We start from the raw sequence: 24,506 nt of genomic DNA on the forward strand, positions 1-24,506 counted from the left end.
TCAACAAATGTACTGAGAAAACTGGATTTCCACATGCAGAAGCATGAAGCAAGACCCCTAACTTATACCTTACACCTTACACCAAAATCTACTGAAAATGGACTAAAGACCTAAATCTATGATCCAACACCATCAAATTATTAGAGAACATTGGGGAAACCCTGCAAGACATTGGCATAGACAAAGAGTTCTTGAAAAAGATCGCAGAGGCACAGGCAATCAAAGCCAAAATCGACAATTGGGATTACATCAAACTGAGAAGCTTCTGTGCTGCAAAAGAAACAATCAGCAAAGTGAAGGAACAACTGATAGAATGGGAAAAAATATTGAAAACTATACAACTGGTAAAGTTTTAACAACTAGAATATACAAGAGACCAAGAAACTCAATAACAACAAAACAATCTGGTTAAGAAATGGGCAAAGGACTTAAAAAACACTTTTCAAAAGAGAAAATCCAATGGCCAACAGACACTTGAAAAAATGTTCAGGATCACTAGCCATCAGAGAAATGCAGATCAAAACCCCAATGAGATCTCACCTCACCCCAGTTAGAATGGCTTTCCATGCAGAAATCAACAAACTACAAATGCTGGCAAGGTTGTGGAGAACAAGACACCTTAATCCACTGTTGGTGGGAATGTTAACTGGTAAAGCCATCATGGAAGACAGTGTGGAGATACCTCAGTAGTTTGAATATAGACCTTCTACATATCTCAGCCATCCCACTCCTGTTCAAATAAATAAATAAATCTTTTAAAAAAAAAGCAAAAGACAGAGTAACAAATGCTGACAAGAATGTGGAGAAAGAGCAACATTTGTACACTGTTAGTGGGAATGTAAATTAGTGCAGCCACTGTGAAAACAGTATGGAAATTTCTTTAAAAGGTAGAAATAATATGACTCAGCAATCATACTTCTGGGTTTATACCCTAAAAACATGAACACATTGTATCAAAGAGATAACTGCACCACTTTGTTCATAGCAGCACTGTTCACAAAAGCCAAAAGACTGAATCAACCAAGATGTCCATAAATGGATGAATGGTCAAAGAAAATGTGAAAATGCACACAAACACACACACACACACACGGAATATTACTCAGCTATAAAAAAGAATGAAATTCTACTATGTGCATCAAAATGAATGCAACTGGAGGACACAATGTTGAGTGAAATAAGTTGGACATAGAAAGACAAATACCACATGTTAGCCCTTATATGTGAGAATTAAAATTTAAAAAGAAAAAAAATTAAAAAACAGAAACAAAGAAAGAAATACCTGTGTGTATCAATACTTCTGTAAATATAATTTTGCCAAATTTTGATTTATATCTTTGTCAAACCAATGGTTAAGTACAATATACTACTACAGTATATAATGATCTGTGATTATTAATTTACTGTATGTGAATGAAGTGAACATCTTTAAATTTGATTATTGCTTATAGCCCTTGCCTATATTCCTACTGAACTATGATCTTTTGACTTTTTTCTTGTTGAACTCCTTATTTAGTGGAGCATTCAGCCTCTGGTTATAATGTAAATTAAAATATGTTATCTCAAAAACAAGGAAGGAAGAAAGGAAGGAGGGAAGGAGCAAGGGAGAGAAGGAAAGAGGGAGAAATACTGGAAGTAAAGTTCTCTTAGAATTGCATAGTCCTTATCTGTACCCCCACGTTTACTGAAGCTCAATTCACAATAGCTAAGATATAGAATCAACCCAAATGTCCATCAACTGAAGACTGGATAAAGAAATTATGGGATATGTACACCATGGAATACTACACAGCAGTAAAAAAATGAAATCCTGTCATTTGCAACAAAATAGATGAATCTGGAAAACATCATACTTATTGAAATAAGCCATTTCCAAAAGGACAAATACCACATGTTCTCCCTGATCTGCAGTCTATAGATATAAAATTGACACTTTGATATATGATGACTTTGAACAGTCTTTGTCTCAACTATTGTGGAACAGGGTTTTTTTTTTAATAAGATTTTTTGAATTCTTTAATTAGTATAGAGTTAATTGTATGTGCATAAAATTAATTGAAAATAGATCTTGGTGAAAAATAATAATGAAATAGGAGAGGGAGGAGGAAGAAGGGTGGGAGTGCAGGTTGGAGGGCAGGTGTTGTCAAAAATCACAATGTTCCTAAAATTGTATTTATGAAATGCATGAAGTTTGTATACCTTAAATAAAAGATTTCTTGGGGGAAAAAAGAATTGCATAGTCTTAGAATTGTATCTATGAAATAAATGGAATATATTCTTTTTGTGTTAATATCACATTAACATGAGAAATGGTGAGAACTGTGTTGTAGTAATCATCATGCATTTGCTGTGACTCTGTGAATGTAATATATTAATAAATTCCTCCAAAAAAGGAGCAGAGATTTGATCTCATCATAGCCTCAGAGATGTGGACCTGGTGGGAGGTCTGTAGGTCACTGGGGACCTGCCTTCAGAAGGTAGTTCTAATGAGAGGGTTGGTTATGTCAGCTGAGTTTGGCCTAGCTTCTCGGCTTCCTAGCTCACAATGTGATGGTTCCTGTGCACCTGCTCCACCTCCACAGAGCCGCCTCCACCAGATGCCAGAATAACATGGCCACCGGATCCCAAACATGGTGATTCCAGGATCTCCACAAGGTGGCCACCAGAGTAGAAGTTACTTCAGACAAGAAATATCAATAGATGCTAAAACTAATGGATAAAACTGTGGAAGGGATGAGACTGACATAATCACAAAGCATGAATTACAAAGCAAAAGAGTCACTTCCAAGAGGAAAAGTCTGGTTGCTGCTCCCTAAACCAAGTGGCTGAAGCGGACACCATTAGCAATGGTATAAACTGAAATCATACATGAGCTAACAGGGGGTATCGAGCAGAGAACAGCATCATTTCTCTGACATTGCTGCCAAAGACACAGAGGCTGAATCCAATCAGGAGGACATCTCAGGCAAACTGAAATTGAGGACCTTCTGTAAAATACCTGGACTCTCATCTTCAAAGAGTTTCAGATCATGAAAGTTAAGAGGAAATTGGGCAAAAAAAGTTTCAAGCTAAAGGAAAGAGAAGCAGCATCACAACGAAATGCAGCAAGTGGTTCTGACACAGATTCTTTGCTGCAAAGACAAAGCATTATTGGAAGATCTGAAAATGTGTGACTGGTTTTCTAAATGAAGGGTCTATGGTTGTTCTTCATACTATTTTGACAACTTTTCTGTAAGTTTAAAATTATTTCAAAATAAGAAAAAATTATGCCTGGAAATAAGCCTAAAATTGGTAAAATAATAAGCTAAAAATACTGATAAATCTAAATAACACATGAGATTAAATAAATGATTTGCTACATAAAAACTATGTGGGAGGATAATTTTGAAAGCCTTCTCAATGTCTTTTGCTCCCCAGCAATAAAACCTTTTGCAGATTTTTCATTGTATTGACCCAAGGAAAGGAAGGACAAATATCCTCTTAGAAGGAGGCATGTCTGGGCAGAGTTTGAGCACCCACCATGCCAGTGTGTATGTGAGCCGTTAACTCTAGTTTTCATAATTGTCCCCTAGTGCCTGGATGAATGGAAGATGATTGTGAAGCCATTGGGAGTTACTCAGTCCCCTCATATTTAAAACCACCTCTTTTTTGCATGTGTTCAATTTTATATTCAATTCAAAGTCTAAGCCCAATCAGGACAAGTTCTCCCTTCCCAAGCAACGACACACAATTTCCCCATAAACAGGAAAGGTTATGGCAGAGAAGCACATACCCACCTGCCCCTCACTGTATGGTACTGCTTCCACCAGCCACTGGGTCTACTGTGCAAGCCTCCTCCACCTCCACCCCACATGTTGGTGCCTTATCTCTGTAACAAAGCCTCCCATTTCACCTTCCTGGTGCCTGTCAAGCACTTCAAGGAGTGCTGACCCCTGAAAACAAAACAGGTGGGAGGTGGAGGTCCCCAGCATACCTGCCCCAATAGGGGACCACCCACCTGGACACCTGCTCTCCCTATAGCAATGTTATTATACCTTCTAGGCGGGACAGAGCTACTGGCAATGCACCCAGTCAGCCAGCCCTGCAAAGCTACCATCCTGCAGTTACATGTCTTCTTTAAATACTACCTGAAAATAGAAAAATGAGCAGTGACTTGTATGTTCTAAGCAAAACCCAATGTTGCTGTATCCTAATGGGAGTAGAAAAACACTATCACTTAATATCTCAGAATTATTATCTTTATGCGATTTTCCTTCAAAAACAAGAGGAGGTGACAGCAGGATGGCAGGATAAGGACCTACGCAATTCTCTCCTCCACAAAAGCAACAAAAACACTGACGACAATAGTCAAAACCAGTATTTCCAGAACTTCTGGAGTCAGCCGCAAACTGTATCAATCCAAGGAGCACTTATTCAAGAGAGAGGGTTAAACCTCAGGAAGAACATTTTCAAGTGCCCTGTGTCTATATCCCTTTGCCCTGGTCTGTGGCAGACTTGAAAACCAATAGCCTTGCAATGATGGGGAAAGCCAGCAGCCTCACAGCCATTAGGGGGAGCAGAAGTAGGCTGGCAGGAGCTCTTCCAAATCTCCAGTGCCAGGAAATTGTCACTGTTTGAGCTGTCTGGCAGCTCCTTAGAAAACCCTGTATTTCAGGCATGGAAAGCCAAGACACTCTGGCAAAAAGATCTCTGTGAGTGAGATCCCAGTGGAAAGAACAGGTCTTCAAAGAGGGAGGTGCCTTTCTCTGAAGGGAGGAGAGAACCTCCACTTTGACTATGACCTTGTCTAAACAAGATAAGAGTCGGAGAACTCAAGGGGCTTCCATAGCCTTGGAAACTCATGACTGGTGCATAGGGAGATTACTGATGCCATAAACAGGAGTGTCAATTTGTAAAGTCAACAACAGGAGTCACTGTGCACTTACTCCTCATGTAGGATCTCTGTCCTTAATGTGCTGTACACTGAGGCTTAATGCTATAACGAGTACTCAAACAGTATATTTCACTTTGTGTTTCTATGGGGGTGCAAACTGTTGAAATCTTTACTTAATGTATACTAAACTGATCTTCTGTTAAAAAAAAAAAAAAAAAAAAAAAAAAGAAACTATCAATTCCCAACTTGACTCTCACTGGGATTAAACATGACAATAGGTCTGATCTGATTTCATCATCATTTAAAAAAAAATCATCTATTATTTTTCACTTTATGTTTCTGTGTGGGAACAAACTGTTGAAATCCTTACTTAAGGTATACTAAGCTGATCTTCTGTATACTAAGATAATCGAAAATGAATCTTGATGTGAATGGAAGGGGAGAGGGAGTGGGAAAGGGGAGGGTGGTGGGTGGGAGGGACGGTATGGGGGGGAAAGCCATTGTAACCCATGAGACGTACTTTGGAAATTTATATTCATTAAATAAAAGATAAAAAAAAAATAAAAGATAATCTAATAACAAAAAAAAAAAAAAAACAAAAACAGAAAACCCTGTAATGCCTGTTGTCTGCTGTTGACCTGACTCAGAGCTCCTGCAGTGAATACTTTCTCCCTGGTGGCATTTTTCACAATCTGCAGTGATTGTTTAATATCACAGATTCCTGAGGCAGCAATATCAGTTGGGACTAACTAGAAACTGACCAAAAATAATCAATAAATTGAAAGGCTGAGGAATGAGATGTCCATCAGCAACTTGGGAAAGTTCTAACATGTTCCTAGAAATCGAGCTTGTTACAGCTGTGCATGTACCCAAAAAGGGCTGAGCAGACCCTAAGCTGTCATTTCTGGGTGACCTTGAGACTCTGCACAAGCAAAAAATGGAGAATAAAACAAGATGCCTGGCTCAGTGTCAAAGCTCCTAATCTCCACAGGTACACTCAGCCCACCTGGCAAAAGCGGAGACTTACTGGTCCCAGCCATTTAAGAATACTTCTGTCCTGTCAATAAGCCAACTGAACAGAGAATTCAGTGGCCACACAAAACAAAGAATATAGACTTTGTTGACTTGCCTGAACTAATTTTGTTAACAAACAGAAACAATGACAACAAAACTCTGGGAAGGAGGAAGAATCTGATTTCTAGAGTTCCCACATTATATTATTTTACATAGCAATCTTGACAAATGCATAGGAGACATGAAAAAAGGTGCATGGGAACCACCTCTCAGGAAAGCCAGACATTGGGCTCCCTAGACACAGCCCTTAAATCAACACTTTTAGATACATTCAAAGAACAAACAAAAACCATTCCAAAGAATTAAATGGAAATATGACAATGATGTCTCACCAAACAGAGAATAGAAAGTATTTTCAAATAACAAATAACAAATTATAGAGGTTGATTACTGATGCCATAAACAAGAGTGTCGATTTGTTAAGTCAACAACAGGAGTCACTGTGCACTTACTCCTCATGTAGGATCTTTGTTCTTAGTGTGCTGTACATTGAGATTTAATGCTATAACTAGTACTCAAACAGTATTTTTCACTTTATGTTTCTGTGTGGGAGCAAACTGTTGAAATCTTTACTTAATGTATGCTAAACTGATCTTCTGTATATAAAGAGAATCGAAAATGAATCTTGATGTGAATGGAAGGGGAGAGGGAGTGGGAAAGGGGAGGGTTGCGGGTGGGAGGGACGTTATGGGGGAGAAGCCATTGTAATCCATAAGCTGTACTTTGGAAATTTATATTCATTAAATAAAAGTTTTTTTAAAAAAAAAAAGGAAAGAAAATCTGTCAACTGAGAATTCCACAGCTAGCAAAAAGGTATTTTAGAAAGAATGGAGGGAGAAAGCAGTAACAAGGAAGTCTTCAAGCTCTAATTTGCCTAAAGAAAAAAAATCAACCAGCAGCAGTTGTCTTAACCAACTGTGTAGGAGCCCTGGAAAACAGTCAAAGGTTTACAGCAATTAAGGGAAAGTCCATACAAGAAAAAATATAGTAAGAAAGTGTTGGGCTCTTTTAGTTGGCCTTACCTTACCTCTTTCCTGGAGAAGAGGCAGACTTGACCTTGAACAGGTGATATCTCAGTTCCCAGGTCCAGAAAGAGCAGAGCAGACCTTATTTTAAAGTGATTGTGTATGTGTGTCTTGAGTTGTCTGGGGGAAGCTTTGAAGAACAGATGCATGGTGAAAAGTATTCATCTCTGGTTCACATTCCTTGGAATGAAGCCAGAAAAAGAAGTTCATAAAAGCCACAAGGGGCACTACAATCTCACTGACACAAGAAGCAAGAGATGACAGATGGAGACACACAACAGACTACCTAGGGCCAGAGTAATTGAGATGAGAGTCTTTAGGAAATGAGCTATGTACACACAGTATTTTAAAAGTCACATACAAGCCCATGAAAGACACTTGTTCAAAAAGTCCTAAGACTAATTTAAACTTATACCTTAGGCTGATTCCTAGACTCCTGGGGGGAAATCTAATTAGGTGGTAAAGTAATACCCCAACACAGAGCCAGTCCTTAAAGGTTAGCAGAGGTGGCTGTTCTCTTTTGCTCCTTGTTTTTGGTGTTTTACTTATTTGCTTCAGTTCCCAACAGTCAAAGAATCTCTCAAAATTTTAGCCAAACATCAGTTAAGGGAACAGAGACTCAGTCATCACACATAGGGAATAGTATTTCCAAAAGTAGTTTGGAAAAACTATTGTAACAATTTTTTTAAGATTCACTTATTTATTTGAAAGTGAGAGTTACAGAGAGAAGAGAGAAGACACTGAGAGAGAAACATCTTCCATCTGCTGCTTCACTGCCCAGATGACTGCAATGCCCAGGACAATTAGCCAGGCCAAAAACAGGCACCAGGAGCTTTATCTGGATCTCCCACATGGATGGCAGAGGCCCAAACACTTGGGCCATCTTCTGCTGCTTCTCTAGGCCATTATCAGGGAGCTGGATCAGAAGTGGAGCAGCCAGGACCAGAACCAGAGCCCATATGGGATGCCAGGTCACAGGCAGCAACTTTACCAGCTATGTCAACAATACCGGCCCTGCATTCAACAATTTTTAAACAATGACAAAAAATAAATAAATAAATAAATAAATAACAAATGCCAGCAAACTCTGAGGAAGCAGGAGAATCTGATATCCAAAGTTACCACATTATAATGGTCAAAAGCCAAATTTTAACCAAAAAATAAATAAATAAACACATATACATACACAGACACAGACACACACACAAAGCATACAAAAGAACAGAAAAGTATGGCCAATTCAAATAATCAAAGGAACAAAATAAATTTAGCAAGTGTACCATTGAGGAAGCCCAGACATCAAGTAAATTAGACAAAGACATAACAACTATTAAATAGACTCAAACAGTTATAGAGAACATGGACAAAGAACAAAGGAGATAAGGAAAATGGATTACAAACAAAACAAGAATATCAGGGGATATAACTTATGAGATGTACAATTTGGGACATGCTCAATCTGACTTGACCCAAATGGTGGAGTTAGAAATGTGCCAGGGAATTTCAATACAATCCCGTCAAGGTGGCATGTACCAATGCCATCTCACTAGTCCAAGTGATCAATTTTAGGTCACAATTGATCACACTGATAGGTCTAAGAGTCAAAGGGATCACACAAACAAGAAAGGGAGAGAACGATCCATCATAGGAAGCAGGATATACAGCAGACTCATAGAATGGCAGATGTCCTAAATAGCATTCTGGCCTCAGAATCAGCCCTTAAGGCATTTGGATATGGCTGAAGAGCCCATGAGAGTATTTTAGGCATGGAAAGCTGTCACTCCCCCTCTTCGTGGAGGAACGACACAGGACCCTGCATTGTTCTTTTATCTGCTCGGCCCTCCCTGGGTTTGCTGCTGGTTCTTCCCAGGTTGGCTACCGTCCCTTCCACCTCCGTGGAAGGGCGGTTCCCCCTGTCACTTTCCCCACTTCCGCGGGGGAGCGGCACACCGCTGGCTGGCTCTCTCGGGTGTTCCTTCAGATAGATGTTCCTGGTGCATGTTGTCTCTCTCCTCCTTTATAGTCCTCTTCCACCAATCCCAACTCTGCTACCCACATGCCGAGTACGCTGCTCTCCTGCAATCAGGAGCAGGTCCTGCTGTTTATTGGTTGAACTGGAGGCAGCTGTGTAGAAGCTGTTTCCTCCTCTCCCAGCACCATATTGTGGGAGAGCAGATGCATAAAATAAGTCTTAATTCCAGTAACTTAGTGTAGTCCGAGTTGCTCCCCACAGAAAGCCAAGACACTCTGGAAGGAAGAAGAAGAAGAAGAAGAAGAAGAAGAAGAAGAAGAAGAAGAAGAAGGAGAAGGAGAAGGAGAAGGAGAAGGAGAAGGAGAAGGAGAAGGAGAAGGAGAAGGAGAAGAAGAAGGAGAAGAAGAAGAGGAAGAAGAGGAAGAAGAGGAAGAAGAGGAGGAAGAGGAAGAAGAGGAGGAAGAGGAAGAGGAAGAAGAAGAGGAAGAAGAAGAGGAAGAAGAAGAGGAAGAAGAGGAAGAAGAAGAGGAAGAAGAAGAGGAAGAAGAAGAGGAAGAAGAAGAGGAAGAAGAAGAGGAAGAAGAAGAGGAAGAAGAAGAGGAAGAAGAGGAAGAAGAAGAGGAAGAAGAAGAGGAAGAAGAAGAGGAAGAAGAAGAGGAAGAAGAAGAGGAAGAAGAAGAGGAAGAAGAAGAGGAAGAAGAAGAGGAAGAAGAAGAGGAAGAAGAAGAGGAAGAAGAGGAAGAAGAAGAGGAAGAAGAAGAGGAAGAAGAAGAGGAAGAAGAAGAAGAAGAGGAAGAAGAAGAGGAAGAAGAAGGAGAAGAAGAAGAAGAAGAGGAAGAAGAAGAGGAAGAAGAAGAGGAAGAAGAAGAGGAAGAAGAAGAAGACCTAAATGAAAGATCTCTGCAAGTGAGATCCCAGTGGAAAGAACGGGGCCATCAAAGAAGGAGGTACCTTTCTCTGAAGGGAGGAGAGAACTTCCACTTTGACTATGACCCTGTCGGAATAAGATCAAAGTCAGCAAACTCAAAAGGCTTCCATAGCCTTGGCAACTCATGACTAGAGCCTAGGGAGATTACTGACGCCATAAACAAGAGTGTCAATTTGTTAAGTCAACAACAGGAGTCACTGTGTACTTACTTCTCATGTGGGATCTGTCCTTAGTGTGTTGTCCAATGTGAAGTAATGCTAAAACTAGTACTGAAACAGTATTTTATACTTTGTGTTCCTGTGTGGGTGCAAACTGATGAAATCTTTACTTAATATATACTAAATCAATCTTCTGTATATAAAGATAATTGAAAATGAGTCTTGATGTGAATGGAATGGGAGAAGGAGAGGGAGATGGGAGGGGTGCGAGTGGGAGGGAAATTATTGGGGGGGGGAAGCCATTGTAAATCCATAAACTGTACTTTGGAAATTTATATTTACTAAATTAAAAAAATCTGTTATTCCAAAAAAATTATGAAAATGAAACAAAAAATCACAGAGTTAAAAAGTGGAAGAACAGAATGAAACAATGGTATAAGTAAAAATGGCATGGTTTATACCATTTCAAATTAAATTGTTATCACTTTGTAACCCCAAATTCTCTGTGACACCTGCTGTAGGTTAGACACTGCTAGTGTTCCATTTCTTACCATTTCTTATTGGAACTTTTTTTTTTTTAGATTTCAGGCTTTGGTACAGCTTATACAGTTAAAAATTTCCCATTTCTAGGCATTTACCTAAGGAGATTTGAACTTGTATTCACACAAAAACCTGTATGCAAATATATATAGTGGTTTTATTCATAACAGCCAAAACTTGAAAACTGAAGTATCCTTCAACAGGAGAATGGATGATATATCCAAGTGTGATATACTCATACAACTCCAATCTGCAAGTAAAAAGAACATACAACTGGCATGCTAAGTGGAGCAAAACTCAACTGTTCCATTGATGCAACATGCTTGAATAGGCAAAGAATAAGAACAGAATATAGATCAGTTTTCAGCTGATGGTGGGGAATGGCGGAGACTGAAAGAAATTGTGCAGGGTTGTTTCACATGTTCTACATCTTTGCTGTACTGACAACTGCATGATTTTAGGCATTTTTCAAAACTGATAGATCTATACATCATGTTTGCTAAAATTATGCCTGAATTAAAAGTATATAAAATAATAGCTTTCAGCAATATTCAACAACATTAACAACATTGATGGAATTGTTAACCACACATTGCTACTCAAAAGAACCACAAAATAAAATTATATATTATGATCACAGCTAGATAAAAACATATATTGCATATGGAAAAAAAGAGAAAGGAATATGAATCAACACAATTAGTAATAATTGTGAATTAGTAATAATTGTGTTAGGATCATTTTTCCCATAAATTTCCAAATTTTCAGCAATATATTTATTTTCGTGTGGTAATAACAAAATACAGAAACCAATTCATGACAGATGTAAGAGCTGTCTTATAATAATTTATCTTAATTACTTTCAATATATTCTCTCAAGTGTGCTTTCCCATCCAACCCACAATCAAATATATTATTGCTAAATGAAAAACTGAAAGGTAATTAGCTAATTTTGAAATGGAAAATATTAAAGTCAGTTAATTCCTGATTTGTGGAAACAACAGAAAATAAATTTCATTTTCCACTGATGAGAAAGAAATCTTCCTACCTACACAATATTTACTAAGGGAAAAAAATGTGATTTGAGTTTGTCAATCTGACACCCAAATGTATTTAAATATATCTATTAGTTCTTGTACATAATTTTAAGATAAGAAAGTGACATTAATTCAAACTTTTCTGAGACTTCAGATTCAAAATCATATGGTATTTAATTAGGGAAAGAGAATGAGAGAGCGAGCAGAGAACCAGGAAGACTTTGTGCCATAACAAAATACTTTAGATAACAGGAAAAGAACAGAAATGAGTCTCTTCCAGTCCCAGAGCCTGAGACCTCCAGGACCAAGGCACTAGCACCTGGTACCTGGGAAGGGCTTCTCACTGTGCCTTCACATGGCAGAAGGTACAAACACTGGGTCTTACACAGTGGAAAGCTGAAGGGCAAAAAGACGCCTCGCTAGCTCCTCCAGCCGTTTTATAAGGTTGCTGATACCATTCATGAAGGCTTCATCCTCATGGCTTAATCACTCCCTGAGGCACCATCCCATAACAATATCTCATTGGAATTTAAACTCCAGCATGAATGTGAAAATGTCACAAACTATCCAAGCACAGCTCCTATTTTCAGTTCTTTGAGGGATACATCCAGAAGTGAAATTGCAGAATCAAAAGGCATAATAGTCCTCCCCTTATCCACAGTTTCACTTTCTACAATTTCAGTTACTTTAGTCAACAATAGTCCAGAAATATTAAATGGAAAATTCCTGAAATAAAGAATTCATAAGGTTTTTTGAAAGATTTATTTTGTTTGTTTGAAAGACGAGTTACAGAGAGAAGTAGAGCCAGAGAGAAAGAGAGAGGTCTTCCATCCATTGGTTCACTCCTCAAATGACCACAATGGCCAGAGCTGAGCTGACCCGAAGCCAGGAGCCAGGAGCTTCTTCAGGTCTCCCACGCAGGTGCAGGGGCCCAAGCACTTCGCCCATCTTCTATTGCATTCCCAGGCCATGGCAGGGAGCTGGATAAGAAGTGGAGCAGCCAGGACACAAATCGGCACCCATATGGGATGCCGGCTGTGCAGGCCAGAGCTTTAACCCACTGGGCCACAGCGCTGGCCCCCATAAGTTTTTTATAAATTTTTTTTTTTATAAATTTTTTTTTTGACAGGCAGAGTGGACAGTGAGAGAAAGAGACAGAGAGAGAAAGGTCTTCCTTTGCCGTTGGTTCACCCTCCAATGGCCGCCGCTGCAGCCGGCGCACCGCGCTGATCCGAAGGCAGGAGCCAGGAATCAGGTGCTTTTCCTGGTCTCCCATGGGGTGCAGGGCCCAAGCACCTGGGCCATCCTCCACTGCACTCCCTGGCCATAGCAGAGAGCTGGCCTGGAAGAGGGGCAACCAGGACAGAATCCGGCGCCCTGACCGGGACTAGAACCCGGTGTGCCGGCGCCGCAAGGTGGAGGATTAGCCTATTGAGCCACGGCGCCGGCCCATAAGTTTTAAATAACATATATTGTTATAGTTTCTCCATTGTTAGTTATTCATCACTTCCTGTGTCTAATTTATAAATTAAATTTTATCATAGGTATATATGTGTAGTGAATACATAGGGTTCAGTACTATCTGCAGTTTCAGGTATCCAGTGGTGGGATATTGGGGATTACTGCAATTCTATTTTCAGTTTCTTAGAAGATCTATTTACTTATTTGAAAGGCAGTTACAGAGAGACAAAGATGTCTTCTATCCACTGGTTCACTCCTCAAATGGCCACAACAGCCAGGGCTGGGCCATTCAGGTCTCCCACATGGATGGCAGGGGCCCAAGTACTTGAGCTATCTTCTGCAGTTCTCCTAGGCACATCAGCAGGGAGCTGGACCGGAAGTGAAGCAGCCAGGATGCTCCTAAATGGGATGCCAACATCGCAGGCAGCAGCTTAACCCATGACACCACAATGCCAGCTCCTATTCTCAATTTTCTGAGGAACCACTATCCTGTTTTCCACAGTGGCTACACCCTTTTACATTCCCAACAACAGTTGGTTTGCAGAGGTTAGAATTCCCCCACATTCTCACCAATGCTTGTTATATTTTCTTTTGTGATTGGTAGCCCTCCTAATGAGTGTGATACTACAAGTGACTTAGTGTAAGTACTTTCCCTGAAACATTCATTGTCTATCTGAAATTCAAATTTACCTGGGTGTCCTATATTCTATCTGGTGATTCTAACAGAGCACAGATGACCTTGGGGTCAGCTAATGGCATGTTAAAGACATGAGGTGACAGAGGCTTAGACAAGCTTGTGCCCTGGGCTTCCATTTTTTGGCAACAGTTGGGTCCTCCTGGCCTGGTTGGAGTAAGGATAAGAGGCAAGTGGATTGAGCAGAGCCATACAAAGCGACTCCTGCATCAGCCAGCAATTGTCCCAGCTTCACCCAGGCATGCATAGTCTAGCCAGGACAAGTGGAACACCCAGCCTACTACCCTCGTGGAGGGCATTGAGGTTTGTGATTGAGGTCCAGGCTCCTGGTTTCACCTTGGCATCTGGGGAGTGAACCAGTGGATGGAAGGATAGAAGATTGATTTCTCTCTCTCTCTCTCCTCTCCCCACCCCCACCACCTTTCAAATAAATAAAAAATTAAAATAAATATATTTTCAAAGTTCATGGGATAATGGAATGAAAATATAAGCCATTTTTGAAAGAGAGAGAGAGAGAAAGAAAGAAAGAAGAAAGAAAGAAAGAAAGAAAGAAAGAAAGAAAGAAAGAAAGAAAGAAAGAAAGAAAGAAAGGAAGGAAGGAAGGAAGGAAGGAAGGAAGAAAGAAAGAAGGAAAGGAAGGAAGGAAGGAAGGAAGGAAGGAAGGAAGGAAGGAAGGAAGGAAGGAAGGAAGGAAGAAAGAAAGAAAGAAAGAAAGAAAGAAAGAAAGAAAGAAAGAAAGAAAGAAAGAAAGAAAGAAAGAAAGAAAGAAACTATAGACATCATCATAGAGAAATCTCCAAAACATCTTGGGCAAAAAGAGCAATCCAAAGTTTCACTGTCTGCATAAAGTGATACAGTAATGTGAACTAAGCCTGAGCACATTCTTGGGTAACCCCTCCCTGGGAGATGGTAGTGTATAGGTCCCAGCAAGGGAAGGACCTATGCTACACCGGCATGCATTCTGTGATGCTTTTTTTTTTTTTTTTTTGAATGATAGAGAGACATTCAATGCTGCATGGATCAGGATTCTGATACCCTCAGCAGAAAGTATCACCTGTACAGATGAGAGTACCCAGATCTTCGGAGTAAGCAACGTGTCCCAACACAGGCATAGACAATCCTTCAGAGGATGCTTTGTCATTACAATGACGTGTATGAACTGCAAATGGTGAATTTTGTTTGTGGGCACTGACATAAAATATATCTATTGTCATTACATCAGCAAATATTTAAAGGTTTATCAAAATATTTTATATAAATCCAGATTTTTCTGACTTGAAAACCAATATTCATTTACTTGTTGTATTTATAGAAATTAAATATGTTCTAAAAATATATGCTTTCCAAGACCACACAATACTTTGAATATCTTAAATAGTATATTTAATGCCAAGTCTTCATGCCATAAACTCCTTTTTCTTCTTTACTTTTTTATATCTTTTGAAGCTAATTTCAACATATTTTTGGAGAATCATTCTTTCAAAATAGGTTAAGAAAGTGATCAAATGCTAAAAAGATTTTAGCGAAATTTTTGGAAATACTTCACACAAAAAAATGTGGGAGAACTGTGCTCACAGGAACCCAGCATTTGTGAATTCCACATTTCTAACATAAAACTACTCTAAACTCACCTCTCCTCCATGAGGAATGAGCCAAAATCCCGGTGTGTGGGAGACCAACCGTCCTGCCCAGCAGCCCGACTGGGGTAGGAGCTGGAAGGGTCCAGCCTGCTGACCCCCTGCAGAGGTCTGTGGTTGCTGTGGGCGAGTCCTGCGGGTGCCAGCCCTGTAGGGCCTGCATAAGCCGGAGCAGATTTCTGATGCAGCTCCACCTCGAGCATGCTGGAGGCCAGCTGGCCATCTTTGTTCTCTAGATGCATAGTCCACTGCCAGTCTTCTCTCGAGGGTTAGCCAGAAATCTGGAAACCTCTGTTGACAAAAAGCACACCTTCAGCATTCAGATCCATGAGCTTGATAAACCTCGTCACTTTATAAAACACCCAGTCTCGGGTATTTGATTACAGTAATGGCAAACAGCCTAATACACCTCACTGGCAGGGGCTTGCCCTGATCCACATTAGCCAAACACTCTGTGTCCGCACTCCCTTCTTTCCTGGCTGAGATGCTGTGGTCCAGCAAACACCCTCCTCTTACTTGCCCTGACTCATTCTGCCAAACTTATCTGATCTATGAGTTTTCTGTTGTTGTATAACTGCATAACAAATTACTACAAAATGTGCGGCTTAAAGACAACACTTATTTATAGTCTCAGAGGTTCCGTGGGTCTGGGTCAGGCTCAGCTGAACCATCTCAAGGACTCATTGAGCTGTGTGTTCATTGGAGACTCAATTGGGAAAGAATCTGCTTCCAAGAACCCTAGAGTAGGCAGAGCTCACTTCCTGGTTGCCAAAGGACTGAGGGTCACAGCTTCTCACTGGCCAGCAGCTAGGGGCCACCCTGAGCTCTCAGAGGCCATCTTCAGCTCCAACAGGCTTCCTGGAGCTACTTGCCATGTGGGCTTCCCCAACACATTGGCTCACTTTATGAAGCAACAAGAATTCCTGGGCAAGTGCGCTAGCAAGGCAACATGTTCTTTAATGCAAGATGACTTGGGGAGAGAAAGCCATTGCCTTTGCCACATTCTCCTGGCTGAAAGCCATTAAGGAGTCCTGCTCACACTCGAGTGGGGTGGATCACACCAAGGAGTGGAGGTCATAGGTGCTCCCTAGAGTCTGTTTACCACCCCTGGCAAAGCCCCAACCCTGCTTTCCCACTCTGTGCCAACTCCTAAGCACCTGAACACATCCACAGAAAGCCTTGTGTTCTGCAGGTAGGTGAACTTGACACCATGTGCAAGATTCCCAGGTGGGCCCGCAGAGTCCAGCCCCTGCTCTCCTCCACCTCCCCTTTCGGATCCCCATTCACTCGTCCTGCTTTTTTGTCTCAGCTGCTGACGTTGCCGCCTCAACTTTTCACTGATTGAATCAGCCAGCATTCAAGAAGGAGACAGAAGCTACTTTGAATACTTCATTACAGAAAGTGGCTACATGGGAAGTGGAGGTGCTGAGATGCTAACCAGAAACTAGAGATTAGCAGCAGCAGGAAACCTCCACCACCGCGTGGCTGAGGAGCAGAGAAAGATGATACGGAAATTATAGCGGGCCTTTCCAGAAGGGGCTAGAGCCCCAAAAGGGATGCCTCGTGCAGAGTGGAATGGAGAGTACGACAGGCTTTCCCTCTTGTTCCTCCTCCAATCTCCCAGCAGATTCTCCTCCTGTTTGTCTGAACCCAGCAACAAGCCCCCGACCTGCAAGCCTGAGCTGGAGTCAGACACAAAGATTCAGAGCAGAGCAGGAGTGAGGAATGTGTGGGAGAGCAAGAAGCCCCAGGACTGACGTGCTGATAAAACTAGAGGGGATGTGAACACAATACCAGCATCTCAAGGACACGCCCGCTGCAGCACTGACAGCTGCATAGCAGCTCACCTGCTCTCACCTGCTCAGATTGCATCACTGCGATTCTCCTCTCCCTCCTGAATCATTCACGCCACCAGGACAACATACTGTAATACTTGCCAGCACTCAGAAACACATCTCAGCGCTTCTGCTCCCTGGAAGATAGGACAGACCCACTTTGTCCTATTCCTCCTGCAAGGGACAACTAAAAGCCTGACATTTCATATAAAACAACACAAGACTCTGAAAGGTAGAGCGAAAGCAGGTTAATTAGGGATCCAAAGGAGCACACAGCAGTGCATTCCCTGTGTTTTCCTTCTGCTTTATATAAAGCCAGACAGGGAGCTAAAGAAGCCAGCAATCTGCAAACACCAACAGGTACAGACAAAGCCCTAAGGAAGCCTGTTTTCTAGCCAAACGACCAGGAAGGGGCAGCTGCAAGACAGAAAATGTGTGGACGATAACTATTTGACTGCAGCCAAACACTGCAGACCCACATCCACCCAGGACAGTATAGGCTGACTGAGCATAATCTAAAGCTGTAATGAGGTGCTCCAGGCCTCTGCTCCCCACTGGGGTGGCATCAGAGAAGGGAACTTAAACATTCCTCTCTGCTGGGTGCTGGAGAGTCCCACCTCTTTCCTACACATCCTGCCCCTACCATGTGTCAGTAGAGACAAACACACGGGGAGCCTGGGCTTTATTTCCATCCTGCAGCAAAAGGCACCACTCCCCTTTGTGATGTGGTTATCAGAGAAGGCCAAGTGAAAGGCCAGGGCTGCACAGATGCTCAGTGGTAATGAAGCCACGCCCTCTAATGGTGACACAGGAGTCTACACGAGGTGCCCAGCCCCATCTCAGCCAAAAATTCATCTTATGTAAATGGTCTGAGTGCACCAACTAAAAGAGTGTGGCAGAGTAGTTTTTAAAATTACCCAGTTACGAGGAAGCTACAAGCAATTCACTTCAGCAATAACAATACAGATAGGCTGAAAGTAAAAAGTAGAGAAAAGATATACCATCCAAGCATTAATCCAAAGAAAGTAGAAGGGGTTATATTGATATAAGGTATAGCAGAAGTCAGAGCAAAGTAGATCAGTGAAAAAGAGAGAGAGACTATATAATGAGAAAAGGGTCAATCTACCAAAAAGACATAGAAATTCTAAATGTGTATGTACCAAACAGAGCTTCAAAATACATGATGCAAAAACTAATGAAAATAAAAGGAAAAAGAGACATTTATAGTTTTATAGTTGAAAATGTCAATATTTTTCTCTCAGTAATTTATAAAACAACTAGACAAATAAGTCATACAGAATATGTTATGTAAACACAATGGAATACTATTAGAAATCAATAACAGAAAGACCCAAGGAAATTAAAAACACTTTCTAAATAATCTAGGAGTCAAAGGGGAAATCTCAGAGGACATCAAAAATCACATTGAATGGAAATGGAAATACAACACATCAAAATTTGAAGAGCACTGCTAAAGCAGTTATGTGGGGAGCATTTACAGCACTAAGTGTTCATTTTATAAAGGAGGAAAAGTCTCAAAACAATAATCTCAGCATCCATCTCAAGAATTTAGAAAAAGAAGAGCAAAATAAAAAGTAAACAGAGGTAATAAAATAAGAGTAAAAATCAATGAAATGGAAAAATTGAGAAACAAAGAACTGGTTCTTTGAAAATACCAATAAAATTGACAAACCTCTAGCAATACTGACAAAGAAAACAAAGAGAATACAACTTATGAGCATCAGAAATGATGCAAGGAATATCACTACAGACCCTGAAGATATCAAAAGGATAATAGGGATATATTACAAATAACTTTGCACTTGAGTGGCCCTTCTCCTGGTCTTGGTTGGAATCATCTTTAAACCATGTCCATCAAACAGCCCTCACAAGGGTCCAGAGTCTCCCCCTCATTTCCTCTCCTTTATGAAGTCCTCTCATTACCTGGTTAATACCACTCTTAGGAGTGGTTGCTATTGGTTGCTATTCTCACCCTGTCTTTTATACTACAGTGTCTATATAAGTGTTTACAGCAGGTGATAATGGAACGAACCAAGGCCTTCAGCAACCAGGCGGTCAACCAAATGCAGCTACAGGGATACACTCGGCTCCCCACCCAGGAGACAGTGGCTTGAGACATCACCCCATGCCAGTGAAGAGTACCTCATCGCCCCTTGTTAGCAGGAAGTAGCTCTAAAGATATATCTTCATCCTTCTACCCGTCCTGGACTTTAGGGACTAATTTAATCCCATACAACTCCTGCTTTATAAAAAACAAAAGGGGGAAATGTTAGGAAAATGGCTCAGTTTTATCTACACCCTGACACCATCCTAAGCCCTAGCCACCTCTCCCCCATCGCCGTTGCTGGAAGCCAGCTGGCCACATGGCCCAACCACCAGTGTCAAACTCCACACCCATCCTAATGGGATTTGCTGCTCCTACTTCCCTGACTGCCCTCTGGCAAAGTTTTTAAAGGACCTGTTCCTGAACACATGGCTCTCTCTCTGCTCTCTCGCTCATCTCTGGTTCTCTCTCTTTTCTCCTCGCTAGCTCCTCTCCTTTCTCTCTTCTCTCTTCTCTCTGCTCTCTCTCCTCTCTCTTGGCTCCTCTCTCCTCTCTCTCTCTTCTCTCCTCTCTATCTCTTCTCTCCTCTCTCTTATTCTCTTTTTCCTTCCTCGCCATTAAAAAAAAAGGGACCAATTCCTTAAAACGCAAAAACTAGTACAACTCACCCACTGTAAAATAGATAATTTGAATACCCCTATAACTTAATTAAATTGAATTTTTTTATTTTTTAAAAATAAACCTCCAGGCCCAGATGTTTCACTGGAGAATTCTACCAAACATTTAAAGAATAATTAACATAGATTCTATTCAATCTCTTCCAGTAATCAGAAAATGAAGTCTATACTTCCCAATTAGTCTTATAAATCCATTACCCTAACACCAAAATTAGACAAAAACAGTACAGGATAAAAAAGCTACAGGTCAATATCTCACATGAATGGGATGCAAAAATTGTTAACACTACAGTGACAAAAAAACATTCAGGAATATGCAGAAGGTACCTCAAAAACTTAAGAAAATTGAATTAAAAGATAAGTCTATTTTGGTGCAAAAACTTTTTGAAATCCATGCATAGTTTTTTAATGATATGTATTTTCATGAACTTTTTGAAGACTCCTCTTATGCATGTATTTCAAAAAATGTTTGGACCAAAACCAACTCATCTTTTAAATCCATTTCCCATGAATTTTTTGAAGTGGCTTTATACAGAAAGAATTATACATTAAGATCAAGCAGGGCTTTTTCCAGGGATACCAGTCTGGTTCAGTAGTTACAAATCAAGCAATGTTAAAATAGTTACCATACACCCTAGTAATTTCACTTCTAAGTGAATACCCAAGAAATACTAAGACAAATATCCATACAAAAACATATGCATATATTAATAGAAGGATTTTTGTAACACCTCAATAGTAGAAACAACTCAAATGTCCATTGTTAATTAATGGGTAAATAAAATGTTGAATACCCAATGTAATTTTATTCAACAATAAGAGCGAATGGTGCAGATACATACTACAACAAGAATGAACTTCAAAAACATACTAAGTGAAAGAAGCCAGTCACACTAGGCTATGTATTTCCTGACTCAATTTATATATGAAATCTTTAGAACAAGCAAATCTATAGAGACAGAAAGTAGATTAGCTGTTGCCTTGGGCTTGGGTAAGAAGGGTCAGCTTTGGAAAGAAATGAGGAATGACTGCTAAAGTGTATGGGGTTTCATTGAGTATTTCAAAGTTTCTAATACTGATTGTGGTGATGATCTCATAACTCAATGACCAAAATAAAACCACTGATGTACGCACTTTAAATGGACAAATTTTATGGCATGCTAATGTCAGCAAAGCTGCTATAAACATCAGTGTAACATATCATATTAATTAACAGCCTAAACAAGAAAAATCTCACAGTCACACAGTTCAAGCACAAAAAGCATCTGACAAAATTCAACACTCATGCTTGATTTTTTTTGGAAACTCTCAGAAAAATAGAATAGAGTGGTTCCTCAACTTAATAAAGAACATCTTCAAAAACCCTACAGCCAAGATCATATGTAATCTGAGAAATTTTAAGGTTTCCTCCTAAGATCAGGAACAAGGCAAGGATGTACTCCTCTCACGACTCCTACTCAACACAGTGCAAAAAGTTCTAGTCACTATAATAAAAAGAAATAAAGGCACATAGGTCAGAAAGGAAAAAATAAAGCTGTTCCACTTTGCAGATGGTATTATTTTCTACACAAAACAATCCAAGGATTCTAAAGAGAAAAAAAAGAATGAATATGTGAGTTCAGAAAGGTCACAGGGTATAAGATAAATATTTAAAATTTTATGTTTCTATATACTAGCAATGAACACATCAACATAAAAGTTTTAAATACAATTCAGCTTACAGTTTCCCAAAAATAATTAAATATTTGGGTGAACATCTAATAAAACATGTACATGACACATATACTGAAAGCTAACAACATTGATGAAAGACATCAAAGAATATCTGAATAAATAGAGAGAAACATTGTACTCACAGATTAGAATATTCAGTAAAGATATCAATTCTTCTAACTACAATGTAAATTAAAGATATGTTATTTTGGGGCCGGCGCTGTGGCACAGCGGGTTAACACCCTGGCCTGAAATGCCGACATCCCATATGGGCACTGGTTCAAGGCCCAGCTGCTCCACTTCCAACCCACCTCTCTGCTGTGGCCTGGAAAGGCAGTGGAGGATGGCCCAAGTCCTTGGGCCACTGCACCCGCGTCTCTCTCTCTCTCTCTCTCTCTCTCTCTCTGCCTCTCCTCTTTCTGTGTAACTCTGATTTTAAAATAAATAAATAACTCTTTAAAATAAAAGATGTGATCTCAAAAAATAAATACGTAAAAGATATCAGTTCTTCCCAACTTGAAATATAGACATAATGCAGTTGCTCTCAATATTCCAGCAAGATTTTTACAGATACAAACAAGACTATTCTAAAATGTACATGGAAAAGCAAAAGACCTAGAATAATCAAAACAATTTGAGAAAAGAATAAAATGGGATGAACCAGTCCACCAATGGCAAGACTTACTCTGGCAGTGGGTGAGGTCTCTCACTTGTGTGAGAGTGACCATAAACCAAGCGAGCCACTCACTAGGACAGTCCTGACAAAAGGGAGAATTAGGATTGGGTGTGGCGGTCAGGTGACACACACTAAGAAAGTGAAACCAAAATGTATGAAAACAGAAGAAATGTATCCCACAAGCATTCAGGGCACCAACAAGAGACTGACAAGAAGTCCCAAAGCATCAGGGAACTCAACCAACAAGGGGAAAATGCCTGTGGGACTGCACCTTTTTTAAGAAACATGTTATCCCTTAGGCTTTCCCGAGGGGGTGTGGATTCGCTAGTTTAAAGAGAACTGGGTTTGGGGATGAAGAACAGCAGACTCTATGTCACAAACAACCACACATGGAGAAATTTTAACTAGGTCCCAGGTGACAGAATACAAGCAGATTTTACACAACTTACGATGGGCCTAAAAATGAATACTGGCATAGAAACTATATTAAATAAATTTATGATGGTATAGATCAATGAAACAGAATAAAAGGCTCACAAACAGCACCCCCCCCATATGCCCAGTAGATTTTGACAAAAGTACAAAAGCAATGCAGACAAGAAAGATAATCTGTTCAACAGATGACACTGGAGGAACCAGACATTCATAGCCAAAGAATAAAAAACAAAACCACCATCTTATACAACAGATCAAAATGGATCACAGACCTAGACATAAAACTATAAAACCTTAAAAAAGTAAACATAGGAAAAAAATTTCAGGACCCAGGTTTTACAGAGTCTTAAACTTACACTCAAAGCACAATCCATAGGAAAATTTACTAAGTATACTTCACCAAAATTAAGTTTTTGCTTTGCGAAAGATCTTGTTGGGAAGACAGTTTACAGGTTGGGAGAAAATATTTGCCAATCACATATCTAGCAAGGGACAAATATTCCAAATAGATTAAGAACTCTTAAAAGTCAATAGGGGGGCCAGAGCTCTGGCATAGTAGTCTAAGTCTCTGCTATAGTGCCAGCACCCCATATGGGTGCTGGTTCAAGTACTGGCTTCTCTTCTTCCAATCCAGCTCCCTGCTAATGGCTTGGGAAAGAAGCAGCAGATGACCCAGGTGTTTGGGCCCCTGCACCTGCGTGGGAGATCTGGAGGAAGCTCCTGGCTCCTGGCTTCAGATCAGCCCAGCTCCGGCCATTGTGGCTACTTGGGGAGTGAACCAGCAGAAGGAAGACCTTTCTTTCTGTCTTTAATCCTACTTCTCAAATAAATAAATAAATAATATTTTTAAAAAATCATTTTAAAAAAGATCATCTACTTAGAAAAAAGTCAACAGGAAGGAAGGGAGAGAGGAGGGAGGGAAAGAGGAAATGAAAAGAGAAAAAGGCAAGAAGGGGGAGGGGAAGAGAAAAAGAGGGAGAGAGAAACTGTCATAAAATGAGCAAAGAGGAGTTACTTCACTGAAGAGCATATATAGATGGTAAATAAGTACATGTGAAGATGTTTGACATCACAAACCATTAGGAACACAAAAATGAAAATGACAATAAGAAATCATTGAGCACCTATGACAATGACTGATTAAAAACAAAGACAGCACAAAATGCTGGCAAGGATGCAGACACACTGGATCAGTCACACATGGCAGATGGGAATGCAAAATGGAACAGTCACTCTGGAAAGCAGTTTAATAGTTTCTTACAAACTAAAATTGCAACTAGCAAACAACCCAGCAATTGCACTCTAGGACACTGATGAAACTTCCATCCACATAAAAAAATATACATGAATGTTCATAGCCCCTCTATCCAAAACTGAGAGACACCCATCATCTCAGTCCGTGGCTGTGCTTCCTTCGGACCCACAGTCTCAGCCTGGCTTTGCCCCATTGAGGCAAAGTACTAAGACAGTGTAGCAGCCCCCACACCACCTCTCCCTGCTGCTGCCCAATTGTACCCATGTCCCTCCTTTTGAGCAAGGCGACTCACATCAAAATAGCCAAGTAGTTGACAAATTTTAGAAAAAAAAAAATAGATGGAGGGTTTTTTTTTTTTTTTTAAGAAAGCAATAGATGGCTCAGACTCAGTGAGATCTTCTCATCTTCCCATGAGACGCTAAGTCATCCATGTTAGCCGCTCCGCTACCCA

General features: G+C 40.3%; 1 protein-coding gene across 2 annotated transcripts in view; it reads right to left on the reverse strand.

The window, feature by feature from the left end:
* OCA2 (OCA2 melanosomal transmembrane protein) overlaps positions 1-24,506 on the reverse strand; it is a 370,248-nt gene that overhangs the window by 340,789 nt on the left and 4,953 nt on the right. For both annotated transcript variants that reach the window (XM_017348348.3, XM_008269748.4), the window contains exon 2: positions 15,394-15,690. In XM_017348348.3, coding sequence (XP_017203837.1) covers positions 15,394-15,641 — 248 coding nt within the window. In that variant the 5' untranslated portion in view covers positions 15,642-15,690. The remainder of the gene's footprint in view (positions 1-15,393; positions 15,691-24,506) is intronic.

Source organism: Oryctolagus cuniculus, chromosome 12 (assembly GCF_964237555.1).
Source record: "Oryctolagus cuniculus chromosome 12, mOryCun1.1, whole genome shotgun sequence".
NCBI classification, from domain to species: Eukaryota; Metazoa; Chordata; class Mammalia; order Lagomorpha; family Leporidae; genus Oryctolagus; species Oryctolagus cuniculus.